Source organism: Megalobrama amblycephala, linkage group LG1 (assembly GCF_018812025.1).
Source record: "Megalobrama amblycephala isolate DHTTF-2021 linkage group LG1, ASM1881202v1, whole genome shotgun sequence".
Classification (NCBI taxonomy): domain Eukaryota; kingdom Metazoa; phylum Chordata; class Actinopteri; order Cypriniformes; family Xenocyprididae; genus Megalobrama; species Megalobrama amblycephala.
This window is the reverse complement of record NC_063044.1, coordinates 3,463,945-3,478,282: the sequence shown is the minus strand read 5'-3', so window position 1 is coordinate 3,478,282 and position 14,338 is coordinate 3,463,945. Positions and strand designations below refer to the sequence as shown.

Genomic DNA, 14,338 nt, shown 5'->3' with positions numbered 1-14,338 from the left:
AAGTACTTCACATTTCTGTCTAATGCCTGTTTACTTTTAGAAAAACAATGTAAAAGTAGCGCATTGGAATGGAAAAACGCGTTCTATAAACGGCCCCTGCAGCAAACCATTTCAAATTACCTGGCCACGGTCTTGTCTAAGCCTGAGATAAAAAAATCCAGCGACGAGGGGAATGAAACGTCTCCACCATCTCCTCTAGTAAAGTATAAATAATAAAAATGAAAATGAGCAATTCTGGCTCCATTATTGTAATTCTAATTTTAAATGTCGTCTCTCCTCGCACACCGTGCAATGCTTCATAGTGTGCAGTTATTATAAAGTGTTCTGTTACCGATATTTTTTACTCAAGTGTGGCAGTTACTCAAACTGCACACAAGAAAGTCTCCTCTTCTGCCTCAAAACTCCGCCCACACGCCACTAGATTAACACACCTCATTTGAATTTGATTTATCATGTGCAATGTCGGTTTGAGCATTTGATTTATGATTTAAGCATTGAATTATAGATTTAATTATGACAGGTTTATACTGGGTTGAAAATGAAAATGAAAAATCAAATACAAATGTGTTTTAATTTGATTTTTGATACAGTTCCCCGAATGAGGAAATTTAATTGCATTTGAGAGTTTGATTTATTATTTAATAATTTGAGCATTTGATTTATCATTTGAGCAGCTGTTTTGAAACGTTGATTTATTATTTGCATTAAGCATTTGAATTTGAATTTTGTTAGGAAAAAACTTCCGTAATATTCGTTATACACTTAAGTAACTAAAATAATGAATTATTTAAATCAGTTGTAGTGTTTTCAGAGCTGTGATCTCACTGTTGAGGTTTAGAAACATGAGTGTGAGAACTCTGTTAGTTTAACCACAGAGCAGTGATCATCTCTGACCCAGTTTGCACTGATGATGGGTGTGAATTCTCAGTCATTCTGATGTCACTTCCTCTTCTATCTTTAGGTGCTGCATGACATTCAACTCTATCTTTTCAGTTAACAAGTCTAAACCAATAACTGTGCTCTTGTAACCCGGCCATGAGAGAAGATGAAAAAGTCTGTAAAAAGTCTGAGAAGAAGTCTGTAAAAGTCATTAGTTTATCAAAGTGGATTTCTGAACTAATCAAAATAAAGTTTAATTATTATGAACATGAATCAATCATTTGTTCATCTTCACATTACAAGCTCATGAATCACCATACTTGTAACAAAGATCTCAGGAAAGGACACATATTAAACAATTATAGAGGTTTTATTAAGAAAATTAGAAGCAATCATTCAAAAAATGACAAAAAGATGCTACAGACAGGAATGAAAAGAATCACTAAATCATCTTCATCACACAGAACAAACAGTCTGTCCATTAAAGCAGTTTATATATGAACCACAAGAAAATGACATTCAACACTGTAGGAAAATATCCATAAAACCATATAAATGAACATAAATCTGTTTTTTATTTGTAAAATATATTTTAAGCTAAACTTCTTCAGGGAGTCTTTTCTCAGTTTTCTGAGAAGAAGAAAGTCAAACAATGAATCATCTGTGAGTTTTTGCTGTTTTAAATCTTGTTTCAGATGGTCTCCAAACTCAGCAGTATTTTATTGTAATATTGTAGGCATCTCTATTTCCTCTGGGTGCTGCGAGTCCTTCCTCCCTGCAAAATAAAAGCATTGACTGACCTCTCGTATGTGTTTTTACCATGATTGCAGATTGTTCCAGATCAGATGTGTGAATCATCAGATTGTGTGAAGCTCAAACTCACCAGGTCTTCTTGCACAGATGATCTGAAGAAGAATCACAGTAGGAGCAGCAAACACTGCCATCTCAACAATGATCACAATCACTGCAGGAAACATGTGTGGAAGAAGAAGAAGAAGAGAAACTGGACATGACTGAAGTCAAGGGGTTTCAACTATGAACAGTTATTGATGAAGCTGATAGTTTAATGGTGTAAAGCTGTCAGTAGAAATGAACGTGTCGTACCTCTGAAAAATGATCCAGCAGTCACACTGACTTCAGTTTCTGATGCTGTGTCAGCTGGACCTGTGGATCACGTTTGTTAGTTCACTTCAACACATCATGACACATATAAGTGAAGAGAGAGACTGATGATGTGTGACAGTGATCATGTGATCATGAACCTTGTGTAGGAGCTGCTGCTGTAGTTTGGCTTGATTTCTTCTCAGAGTTTGAGCTGCTGACTGGAATCAGTGTTGTTGAATCAGAAGATGAATGTTCAGATGTTCATCTATAGGACATTAACATCATATTTTACAGTAGTAATAGCTGTTTCTCACCTGAATACTTGACAGTGTATCTGACTGAGGTCTTGACTTGATTTCTGAGAGTAAGCCGACATCTCCACTCTCTGTTGTCATCTTCATTCAAGAGTGTTGTAGTCAGAGTGATGATACAGTGATCTAATGAGAATAATATCTGATATCTGGAGTCTGTCTTCAGATCAACACCAGCCTGATTCACCCATGACAGCTGAAGTTCATCAGAATGGACCCAATAATCACAGAAAACTGAATACAACCGACAGGAGAGAGTCACAGTTCCTTGTTGTTGTCCATTCACATATTGTCTGCAGATGTATAATCCATAATCTTCTTCTGAGACGTTCTTGATGTTCAGAGAGCAGTCAGACCCCAGACTCAATCTCTCATGTCTCTCTGTGTCTTTCTTCTTTCCTCGATCAATCAGTTCAACTGCTGGTGAATGTCTGAATCTGTTAAAGTAGATCCATGTAGTTGAGTTGCAGTCAGAAAAAAAGATTATTACAGGGCAGACGGACATTTTCACCAGAACTGATGAACACATCAGAACTCACTCCACTGGTACACGCTCTCTACATTAGAATGATCATTATGATCTATATTAATAAATTAAAACATAAAAGCAGAAGAATCAAAGTCTTTTTTTCCCTCATTAACACAAACATTACTCTCTCCAGAATAAAGTATTTGTCTTGATCAGAGAGCTGTTGAAATCTCTGAATATGAAGATAACTGTTGATCATCAGATGTTTGAGTGACTCTATGTCCAGTATCAGGAATAATACAGTATGATCTGTATGTATCAATACACATGAGATCACAACGTGAATGTGTGCAAGAATAAACTGAGCATATTCAAATCAACTCTTTCCAGATTAATTCCACTAAATGTCTTTTGAGAAAATCCAGATTTCTTTACCTGTATGAAGTGAAGAGAGAATGATCAGCCCCAGCAGACACAGATCACACTTATCAGACATTTTTTGTTTCTGTCAGTCTTCCTCTTCTTTATATAGTTATACCTCTAGACACTACCAGCCCTTCCTGTGGTTGAGAACTTCCTCTGATCTGAGTGTTTAAATCCAGCTAGAGTTGATATATAGTGACTGTAGACTGGGATCATATAGACAGTTTTTCCCTTATGTTACACAAGTTCTTCCACTTCTCTCTGTCCAGTCCATCTTCATCACTTTCACCTCCTTTATCCAGCCTAAAGAACTTCATTTCTGTATGTTCAACAAAAGCACTGCCCAGTTTCATACAAAATTATGAAACATTATGAAACCAATCTGGCTGGAAAGCTTCAAAACTTCATGAAGCTTCATCTCTCCACCGCTAGATCTGAGCAGTGTGCTTTTGATTTAAATGATGAACAGTTATCTTCTGACAGAAATGAAGATGAGGCTGTGAGGTATGAAGTACAGTGTGTTTGAAACTCTGTAAAACTTCTCTGAAAACAGAGATGGGCACAAATACATCAAAATGTATTTAGTTACAATACAAGTAATTTGTAATTTGAAAATGCAAAAATTCAACAAAATTTACACGCATTCATTTGAAGTGCTCACTGTAACAATTAAATATAGATTGATGATCCTTATAAAGATACTAAATTTATTCAGTCAGGAGCAGTGAGTGACAGACAGCAGCAGGTTTATTAGGCTGCTGTCACTTTAAGAACGAACGCACAGACAGAATATACTTATGGTTACATTAATTTAAGACACGACCAACTGTGTTTTCAAATAATCAATGCTAGTTTTTATTACATGACCTACCCGTCTGCTGATTATCTGCATGTACCTACGATCATCTCTAGATCTCGAATGACTCGAATTTATGTGTTTCAGTGGCAACACTATCAACGGCGAAATTAATTTGCAGCAGTCAGGTGGTACAGGTCAGTGCTCTTAGGGTAGTTTATGTTCATTATTATTGTAATGTTAAGTGCTTTGAGACATGAGGTAATTTAACGTCGTCTCTCATGATGCTTTTGCTCCCTGCTGAAATGCCAAAATGTATTTTGCTTCAAAAACTTCTAACTAACCCACTGATGTCACATGGACTACTTTGATGTTTTTTTTTACCTTTCTGGACATGGACAGTATACCGTACATACATTTTCAATGGAGGGACAGAAAGCTCTCGGACTAAATCTAAAATATCTTAAACTGTGTTCCGAAGATGAACGGAGGTCTTACGGGTTTGGAACGACATTTTTGGGTGAACTAACCCTTTAAGCTTTGGGTTTAATTGCTCATTTGTATATTATGGAAAACAGCACTTAAAGCTGCTGTCCGCAATTTTTCCTCTTTGCCGCCATCTCTTGTTTAAAACCTGCAGTTGCAGTCATATGCGGAACAGTTATCTGTACGTGCGTTGTGCGTCGGCACAGCTCGTCAGCGCGGATGAATCTATTGCTTGCTGTCAGTCACCGCACCGGTGTGGATATTGTACTTCAGAATCACAGATTCTACATCTTGAAAGTATGACCAATATAAGATTTTCACTGAAAAATATCATCTGAACAAGTAAGTAACATTTCTGCCACTTTTGTTCTGACCAACTGAGGAAAAAAGCATTACAATAAATCGCGCTTCCAATGATGATTAAATCTAATCGATCGCTGATAGATTATAGTGTTCTCAAATTGTTATTGTTTACAACATCAGCATTGCGTGACTGTGTATTTAGTGTGTATTAGTGTTACCTGTAGATTTCAATGTCTGTAGCTACTCCACAGTCCAAGTCTTTTGCTTTTTGTCTACGGATGAATCTCCAGTTGTCATTGATGATTGTCATTTGGATCTTTCTGGATTACAATCCGCCATCAAAATAAGTTTAATTATTTCAGCTGCTGTGAGAACAGGCTATAAATGATCCGCTACCGGCAGCGTCCTCACGTGATAAAACCGATTAGCCTGAACTCCTTCCTTTGTTTACGGACGTGATGTAATGACGCACAGAGGAACTGCTGCATGCTCAAATTTCCCGCGGAAATCCGCCATGTCGCTCTTATTATAAAACATTATTACAAGCTTACTGTTATGAATCGATACAAGATAATTAGATAGTTTTGAACACTGGCTGGTTATGTACTTGTTCAAAAGTTGATTTTGGATAATTTTTACCCCAAAAAAAGTTGCGGACTGCAGCTTTAAAATAGATAGTTATGATAAAAGGTATAATTTGTTAACATTGTATATGAAGTGTTCCGAAGCTGAACGATTGATTTGTATCAGGTTAAATAGGTTTGAGTTATAGGCTATTGTGTGATTTATAGCTGAGTTTACTTTTAGACATTTTTGTTATTCAAACAGCCAATAAATAAATAATTATGGCCGCAATATGGTCAATGCATTAAGCATTTTCCTTCGAAATGTTTAATATTTGGAAGTGAAATGCTTAGGCTATGATGCCTGTTTGTAGCCTACTTTGTGTTACCATACAGTGTTTTAAAAACAGTGGTCATTTTCTGTTTTTTTTATTTAAATAAGTGATTGATTTAGAACAAACTTGATTGGGTGGTTACTTTTGAGGCGGGGCATAGGACACTAATAAGTCTGTGCTTAATTTGCATATCAGGGGTATAAAGAGGCCGAAGTGGTTCTATATATTGTTATTTGTTCCAAAACAGCCAACTAAAACTGGTGGGAGAGGATGGCGCCTGGAAAACTAGTGGCGGAATGGTCTGAGAGTTGATGCGAAGACGCCCTGGAAGAATTTAAAGCGCCCAGCAGGAATATTAAAGAGAGGATTTTTTTTTTTTTTCCGATGGAGAAGCAAGCCAGCTTCAGTCAGGAGAAAAAGAATGGCCACGCAGTCCAGCAATGAAATTTCAAGTGCAGCATAAGTAAGCAGCTTAAATATTTTTAGAGATCAGCAAGCATCAGCGAGTACATTGCATATTTGGATGTGCCAGAGGGTGAAGGTGGAGAGAAGGACAGATCAAAGGTGCTTTTTAACGCCACTCTAAACGGGGCATTGAGGTGATGGTCAAAGCCAAAGGTGCTTTTTAGCACCACTCTAAAGGGGATCGAGGTGATGGTCAAAGCCAAAGGTGCTTTTTAGCGCCACTCTAAAAGGGGATCGAGGTGATGGTCAAAGCCAAAGGTGCTTTTTAGCGCCACTCTAAAAGGGGATCGAGGTGATGGTCAAATCGAACGGTGCTTTTTAGCGCCACTCTAAAAGGGCATCGAGGTGATGGTCAAATCCAAAGGTGCTTTTTAGCGCCACTCTAAAGGGCATCATGTGATGGTCAAACCCAACGGTGTTTTTTAGCGCCACTCTAAAAGGCATCGAGGTGATGGTCAAAGCCAAAGGTGCTTTTTAGAGCCACTCTAAAGGGCATCATGTGATGGTCAAATCCAAAGGTGCTTTTTAGCGCCACTCTAAAGGGGATCGAGGTGATGGTCAAAGCCAAAGGTGCTTTTTAGCGCCACTCTAAAAAGGGATCGAAGTGATGGTCAAAGCCAAAGGTGCTTTCTAGCTCCACTCTAAAGGGCATCATGTGATGGTCAAACCCAACGGTGTTTTTTAGCGCCACTCTAAAGGGCATCATGTGATGGTCAAACCCAACGGTGCTTTTTAGCACCACTCTAAAGGGCATTGAGGTGATGGTGAAAGCCAAAGGTGCTTGTTAACGCCACTCTAAGAGGGCATTGAGGTGATGGTCAAAGCCAAAGGTGCTTGAACAAAGTTCTCTCAGTTATACAACTGTGCCAGCAGGTGGCAGTATGGAACAGCATATATCTGAATCCATGTATTCTATCTGTGTTCGTGTTATATTGGATCAGAGTGTACGCGTTTGAGACGGAGTGAAGATAGTTCTTTGTTCCTGCTATAATTTGGGTAATATTGTGTGCGTCATTGAAAGTAAGTAATTTCTAAATGTTAAATACTTGCATCATTATGATTATTTCGCTCGAAGTGTGTTGTTGTTGTTATCGTTACTTTATAACTACAATCTGTATGACTCTGCAGTTTCACTATCGTAGTCGTATTTGTTGTGATACCATGTAAACTTAATGAAACTAATGTTGATGCCACATTTTGGAATTATTTGTATTTCCTAAAGTACCTGATCGTCAGTAAGCATATTATGGTGTACTTCTGACAAACGGATTAAAGTTTTGTTCTTTGGACCTCTGGACTATTGCACCTCTTTTTAATGGAAGAGCATGGCTGGAAAGTGAAAGCCAGTTTAATGTACACAATATCTGTCACAGTACTTTTTAGCGCCACTCTAAAGGGCATCGAGGTGATGGTCAAATCCAAAGGTGCTTTTTAGCGCCACTCTAAAAGGGCATCGAGGTGATGGTCAAAGCCAAAGGTGCTTTTTAGCACCATTCTAAAGGGCATCGAGGTGATGATTCAATTGAAGTGTTCCAGCTCTTGGTTTATGCAGAGGGAGTTCGTGAAGAAGTCCCTGACGCACAGGTGTGAGAGATGCAACCTCAAGCAGGAATCGCTAACTTTCATGGCCTCTTTTGGAGGAAAAGCCACTGTTAGGTATTTAAGCAGGGATAGTGCTGACTAACACAAAAAAAGTGCCCAGATGACGTCACTCACCTGTGAATGATGAGGTTGATCGACCGACCGGTGTTTGTTGAACGGGTCTGGTAGTAACTTTGTTGCATTTCAGATTGGCCAAGTAACAGTAACCAGTGATCAAACTAAGGGAGCGAGTCATCGCGAAAATAAGGAGACGGTGTGTGGGGAGCGAGGCCTCGTGTTGTGTGGTATTTCAATGTCGGACTTATTTTGAATCGCTGATTCTTTACCACACATGCTCGCTTCTTTACCTGATTGTCCCGCGGATTAAAGGACGAACGTGGTTAGAAGGAGAAGGAGACTTTTGCAGGAGACGAAAGATTGAATTTGCTGCTTAATATGCCGCCTAAGAAAAATCCAATCCTACCCGATGAGGTGGAGGAGATCAAGAAATCTCTGGACTTCTTGTCGGCGGAGATTTCAACTGTAGCAGCGCAACAGAAGAAAATAATTGATCTGATGGGGGAAATACAAATGTTAAAAAGGCAAAGCTTGGAGAAGGACCGAAAGATCGCTATTCTGGAGACTCGAGTTGCTGACCTCGAGCAATACACCAGAATTAATGATGTGGTTATCAGCGGCCTGAGAACCAAACACCGGAATTATGCTAGGGTGGCTGCAGTCGATGGGCACATTGCTGCCGGAACGAGTGAAGCTTCCGAGGAGGAGAAGGAGTCGCTGGAACAACAGGTGATTTGTTTTTTGGACAGCAAAGGCATCCATGTTAACAGCGGGGACATCGAGGCTTGTCATACCCTGCCGAGCAAAAACAAAACGGCCACTCCATTGGTAATAATCCGGTTCACGAACAGAAAGAAAAAGTCAGCACTCCTCAGACAGGGAAGGAAATTAAAAGGTACCGAAGTTTATATCAACGAACACCTCACCAAGAAAAACGCTGATATCGCCAGGAAAGCACGCATACTCAGAAAACAAAACAAGATCCAAGCAACATGGGCAAGAAATTGTAAAATATTTATTAAACTACATGGGTCGACACCTGAGGCAGCGAAAGTGCTTTTCATTAGTGATATCACTGAGCTGGATAAGTTTGAAGAAGGAATGAATTTGAGAGCAACATAGGCCTATATAAGGTAACTGAATACAAACTGATCTGAACTTATCAAATACAATGACCATGACAAACTTGGACAGAAACTTATCTGTTAAATATGAACAACTGAACTTGGAAACTTTTAAATATACAGAACATAAACCACAAGATATTGAAAATGATATTGACCCAGATAATAACTTTTACATTGGTACTCACAACCTGTGTGAATATTACACAGTTGAGCAGTTTAAAAAATACATAAAAATGGATGGCACAATATCAATTATACATTTTAATAGTAGGAGCCTTATTGCAAACTTTTCAAAAATTAAACAGTGCCTAAAACAAGTGGAAAATAAATTCACAGTAATAGCAATAACAGAAACTTGGCTCACAGAAGAACATCATGATTTGGTTGAGATTGAGGGATACAAACTGTTTATCATCAATAGGAAACAATCAATAGGTGGGGGGGTTGCATTATATATTGACCAAAGATATCAATGTAAAATTGTTAATAAAATGTCTTTTGCTTTAGATACAATCATGGAATGCATTACAGTACAAATTGAAATGGAAAAATCTAAAAACATTTTAATTAGTTGCATTTATAGGAAACCGGGATCAAATATTGACATGTTTAATCGAACAAATAACAGAAATATTTAGTAATAGCAATAATAAAAAAATGGTTTTCATTTGCGGAGACTTCAATATTGATTTGCTCAACCCACAAGAACACAACAAAATTACAGAGTTTATTAATTTGATGTATAGTACCGGTTTGTATCCCTCAATCACTCGACCAACCAGGATTACAATAAATAGTGCCACATTAATTGATAACATATTTACCAACGTTATTGACTATAAAGTTGAAAGTGGTCTAATAATAAACGATGTCAGTGACCATCTGCCAGTTTTTGCAAACATACATAGCTATACAAGGACCAGGAAAGACAACAAAATATATATAATGACTCGACATAGAACCCAAGAAAACATTAATATATTCAAAGAGGATTTAATGAAACAAGACTGGGGAAAAGTGTATGTAGATGAACGTGAATGAAGCCTATGATTCATTTTTGAATGTTGTAATATCACTTTATGAAAAAAACTTTCCTGTAGTAAAGAAAGTAGTAAAACCGAAATCTGATGAAAAACCATGGTTAACTAATGGAATATTAAATGCATGTAAGAAGAAAAATGTATTATATAATGAATTTTTAAAGAAGAGGACAAAAGAAGCAGAAAATAAATATAAGATATATAAAAACAAACTAATCAGAATCATGAGAAGCAATAAAAAGAAGTATTATAGTAAACTACTGGAGGACAATAGAAGTAATTTAAGAAATACTTGGAAAGTGTTGAATGAAATGATTAAGAATAAAAAAGGTAAAACGGAAGTTAATAATTATTTTCTGACAAAAGATAATATAGAAGTTAAGGATATGACAATGGCTGCAAATGAATTTAATGATTTTTTTGTTGGAGTTGGTCCAGGTTTGGCTGAGGGGTTTGCAAGGACCGGCAGTATAGATGATGTGTTAAGCAACAATGTAAATATTAACGAATCTATGTTTGTTAAGGAAACTGATGAAAAAGAAATTATAGAGATTGTTAAAACATTTAAGAGTAAAAAGTCAACTGACTGGAATGGTATTGACATGTTTATGATAAAAAGTATTATTGGTTGTGTTGTTAAACCTTTAACGCATGTATGTAATCAATCTTTGAAAACTGGAGTTTTTCCAGAAAAAATGAAAATGGCAAAAGTGATACCAATATATAAGGCTGGTGAAAAACATACACTCTCAAACTATAGACCTGTTTCACTGCTCTCCCAATTTTCAAAAATATTAGAAAAAATATTTTCTAAAAGGCTCGATAATTTCATTACTAAACATAATATACTGTGTGATCAGCAATATGGTTTCAGGACTAATAGGACAACCTCACATGCACTTATTCAATTTGTGGAAGAAATAACAACAGCAATAGAACAAAAAAAATATGCAGTAGGGATATTCTTGGATCTTAAGAAAGCATTTGATACAGTAGACCACAATTTTTTGATTATGAAATTACACAAATATGGAATTAGGGGGACTGCACTTTCTTGGTTAAATAGCTACTTACATAATCGACAACAATATGTTGAACTGCAAAACCATATTTCAAAGTCAAAGAAAATTACTTGTGGGGTCCCCCAGGGGTCAGTGTTGGGACCATTGTTGTTTAACTTGTATATTAATAATGTATGTGAGGTGTCAAAAACACTGAAAACCATTTTGTTTGCTGATGATACTAATTTAATCTGTTCTGGAGAAAATATGGAACAACTCTTGGATACAGTGGAAAATGAATTACAAAAGCTGAAGAGCTGGTTTGATGCAAATAAACTAACACTGAATTTAAGTAAAACTAAATTTATAATTTTTGGTAATCGAGCTATAATTTTAAACAAAAAGCTTATGATAAATGATATTGAGATAGAAAGAGTAAAAGAATTTAAATTTTTGGGAGTAATAATTGATGAAAAATTATGTTGGAAGCCACATATACATTATATCAAGGCTAAAATATCTAAATCAATTGCTATATTGTATAAAATTAATTATCTATTAAATCAACAAACATTGTACATGTTGTATTGTTCCTTCATACTTCCATACATCACTTACTGTTTGGAGGTATGGGGAAACACTTATAAAACTAATACTGAACCAATATTTATCCTTCAAAAGAGAGCCTTAAGAATTGTAAATAAAACTACCTTTAGAGCACCAACTACTCCACTGTTTATTAAATTAAAAGCACTAAAATTCAGAGATATGGTTGACTTTAAAATTGCACAAATCATGTATAAAATAAATAATCAACAGCTATCGAATAGTATTCAAGGGTTGTTTCAAATGAGAGAGAGCAAACATCACTTAAGAGGAACATTTGTATTTAAAAAGAAATTTATAAGAACAAATTCTAAATATCACTGCATCTCAACCAAGGGAGTTACTGTATGGAACAGCTGCAGTGAAGAGATAAAATCATGTACAACAATGAGTAACTTTAAAAGATTATTTAAACAGAATATATTAAATGAATATGAAAAGGACTCGAGGTGATAGGAGTGTATATAGGTTCATTGGTTTATATGTTAAGTCTAGTAAAAAAAAAAAAGAAAAAGAAAAAAAAAAAAAAAAAAAAAAGGGAATGTGTGTGTATGCATCTGTATCTATGTGAATGTATGGGTTTATGTGAATATAAGGTAGGTAGATATATGGTGTATGTAAAGATGTATGTATAAGAGAAGTATCAAATTGTTTTGTATTTAACTAAAGGATAAAAATAGAGAAATGGGGTAGGACTTGAAAAGTTTGTTACGAACTTCTTCCTACTCCTTTTTGAACATGGGAATTTCTATAATATTTTTGGAAGATTGTGTTGAGAAGTATATGATTTAAATTCAGCTGCTATTTTAATTTAATTTTATATATGTATGCATGTTTGTATATATATTTTTTTATTTACATGTTCAAATAAACTAAACTAAATAAAATAAAAAATAAAAAATGATGAGGTTGCTGCGTGTAAGAGGCGGAGCTTTAGACTCAAAAAGGAAAACGCTGTGTGTACACACGTGGATTAAAGCTCTCACCTCAAACCGTGTGCCCTCCTTGTGTTAGCTAATGATCTATTTTTGTTTTGGGACTATGATTATCACCGGGTTTTTAACATAAAAAAAAGAAAAACCTGAACGAAAACCGTATCCATGCTTGGGCTGGACGGAGAACATGGGATCTATGCTGCACGTCGCCAGGCCCAGAGTGAGGTTGGGGAAAATGCAGGTGAGTGACCTCTTTCTGGGTAGCTGCTAGCTGACACACACACACACCCTTGCATCCCTGCATCTTGGTTAGGACTGACTCTCACGTTATTTTGCACCATGTAGGGAAAATTTAAAAATAGTCTACCCAAACATCTGGCAGTGCACCTGAATGAACAGGATGTAACTGAGGTTCGCGCAGCAGCGGAAATGGCAGATAATTATGTCTTAGTTCATCAGGAGCCATGGATTGCAGACAAAAAAATGGTTTCTCCAAGGCAGTTTGAGGAAAGAGTCAAGAGAGAAATTGCGAAGCCCCAGGAGTTTAATAGAGCCCCTAGGGATGTTATTTGTCTTTACTGTAAAAAGCCTGGGCATATTAAGCCCCGGTGCCCTGCCTTACAGCGGGGGAGGGAAAATCGACCTGTTGCTCTTGTACTGGAAGGAGGTGGTAGAACAGTGGATGTTAGTGACGACTCTAAATTAGGGGCAAAATCATCAGTTTATAAAAGTTTTATTTCTGAGGGTTTTGTTTCCATTGCTGAGGGTGAGCTGGAAGTCCCTGTGACTCTTCTCCGAGACACGGGGGTGGCCCAATCCCTGATACTTAAGGATGTCATTGATTTACCACCTTGTGCTGTGGAAGAAAACTCCGTTTTGATTGAGGGTGTTGGCGGAGAGTATAGGTCGGTGCCTTTACATAGGGTGTTTTTGAAGTCTAGTTTGGTCACCAGAAATATTATTGTGGGAGTTATGTCTTCCTTGCCTGTTAAAGAAGTTGGTCTGTTGCTAGGTAATGACTTGGCTGGGGATCAGGTTTTTAGTTCTCCTATTGTTAGTTCAGTTTTTTGTGAGGTCCCTACCATGAAAAGGAATATCCTTAAGTATTTTCAGCCTGTTCTGTTACTAAACCAGAGATAAGACAGGAAGTGGAAGTAGACAGGACCCCTCAGTCTGAAGAGAGCATCGTAGACCTGGGTGATACCTTGTTCTCCCCCTTATTTGGTGGGGTGAGTAGTAAAAAGTTCAGTAGGGTTGCTCTGGTTGAGGCTCAGAAGAGTGATCCAGGGTTAGGTCTGTTGTGAGAAACTGCAGTTTCTTGGGCTGAGAGTAAGGATATAGCAGAAGGTGTATACTGGAGGGATGGGGATTTGCTGAGAAAATGGCAACCCCCCGATCGCCCAGCCACGGAGGAGTGGAGTTTGGTAGAGCAAATAGTGGTTCCACAGATCTTCCGTGAAGATATTTTGCGGCTGGCCCACGAGGCACCTATGGGGGGGCATATTGGTATTTGGAAAACCCAAAGAGATTTTTTTTCATTTTGCAGCATTTTTACTGGCCTAAATTGCATAAAGATGTGGTGGCATATTGTAGGTCATGTCATGTTTGTCAGCTGGTTGGAAAACCCAACCAGAAAATTCCAATTGCCCCTTTGTGTCCTCCTCCTGTGTGTGAGGAACCTTTTTCTTGGGTTCTGATAGATTTTGTGGGTCCTTTGCCCAAGACAAAGAAGGGACATGAGTACTTTTCACTATTATGGATGTGACTACTCGCTTTTGCTGAAGCAATCCCTTTGAGAAACATCAAGGCTCGAACTGTGTTGGATGCATTGTTGGG

General features: G+C 37.3%; 1 protein-coding gene across 1 annotated transcript; it reads right to left on the bottom strand.

The window, feature by feature from the left end:
- Nucleotides 1-1,025: 1,025 nt before the first annotated feature.
- On the bottom strand, nt 1,026-4,348 carry LOC125252965. The gene is made up of 5 exons (XM_048166723.1): nt 2,298-4,348; nt 2,142-2,201; nt 1,984-2,043; nt 1,763-1,843; nt 1,026-1,654 (listed from the first exon to the last, which is right to left on the bottom strand). The coding sequence occupies exons 1-5, from the start codon at nt 2,821-2,823 to the stop codon at nt 1,599-1,601; spliced, it is 783 nt and encodes a 260-aa protein (XP_048022680.1). The 5' UTR covers nt 2,824-4,348; the 3' UTR covers nt 1,026-1,598.
- Nucleotides 4,349-14,338: the final 9,990 nt, after the last annotated feature.

What these genes read in the sequence shown, in the direction of transcription:
- LOC125252965 (XM_048166723.1), bottom strand. Translation starts at nt 2,823, where the DNA reads ATGTGTTCATCAGTTCTGGTGAAAATGTCCGTCTGCCCTGTAATAATC. An exon ending in TGCTGGATCATTTTTCAGAG is followed by an intron (nt 1,844 to 1,983) that starts GTACGACACGTT and finishes TGTTTCCTGCAG; the next exon opens with TGATTGTGATCATTGTTGAG. An exon ending in CATCTGTGCAAGAAGACCTG is followed by an intron (nt 1,655 to 1,762) that starts GTGAGTTTGAGC and finishes TTTATTTTGCAG; the next exon opens with GGAGGAAGGACTCGCAGCAC.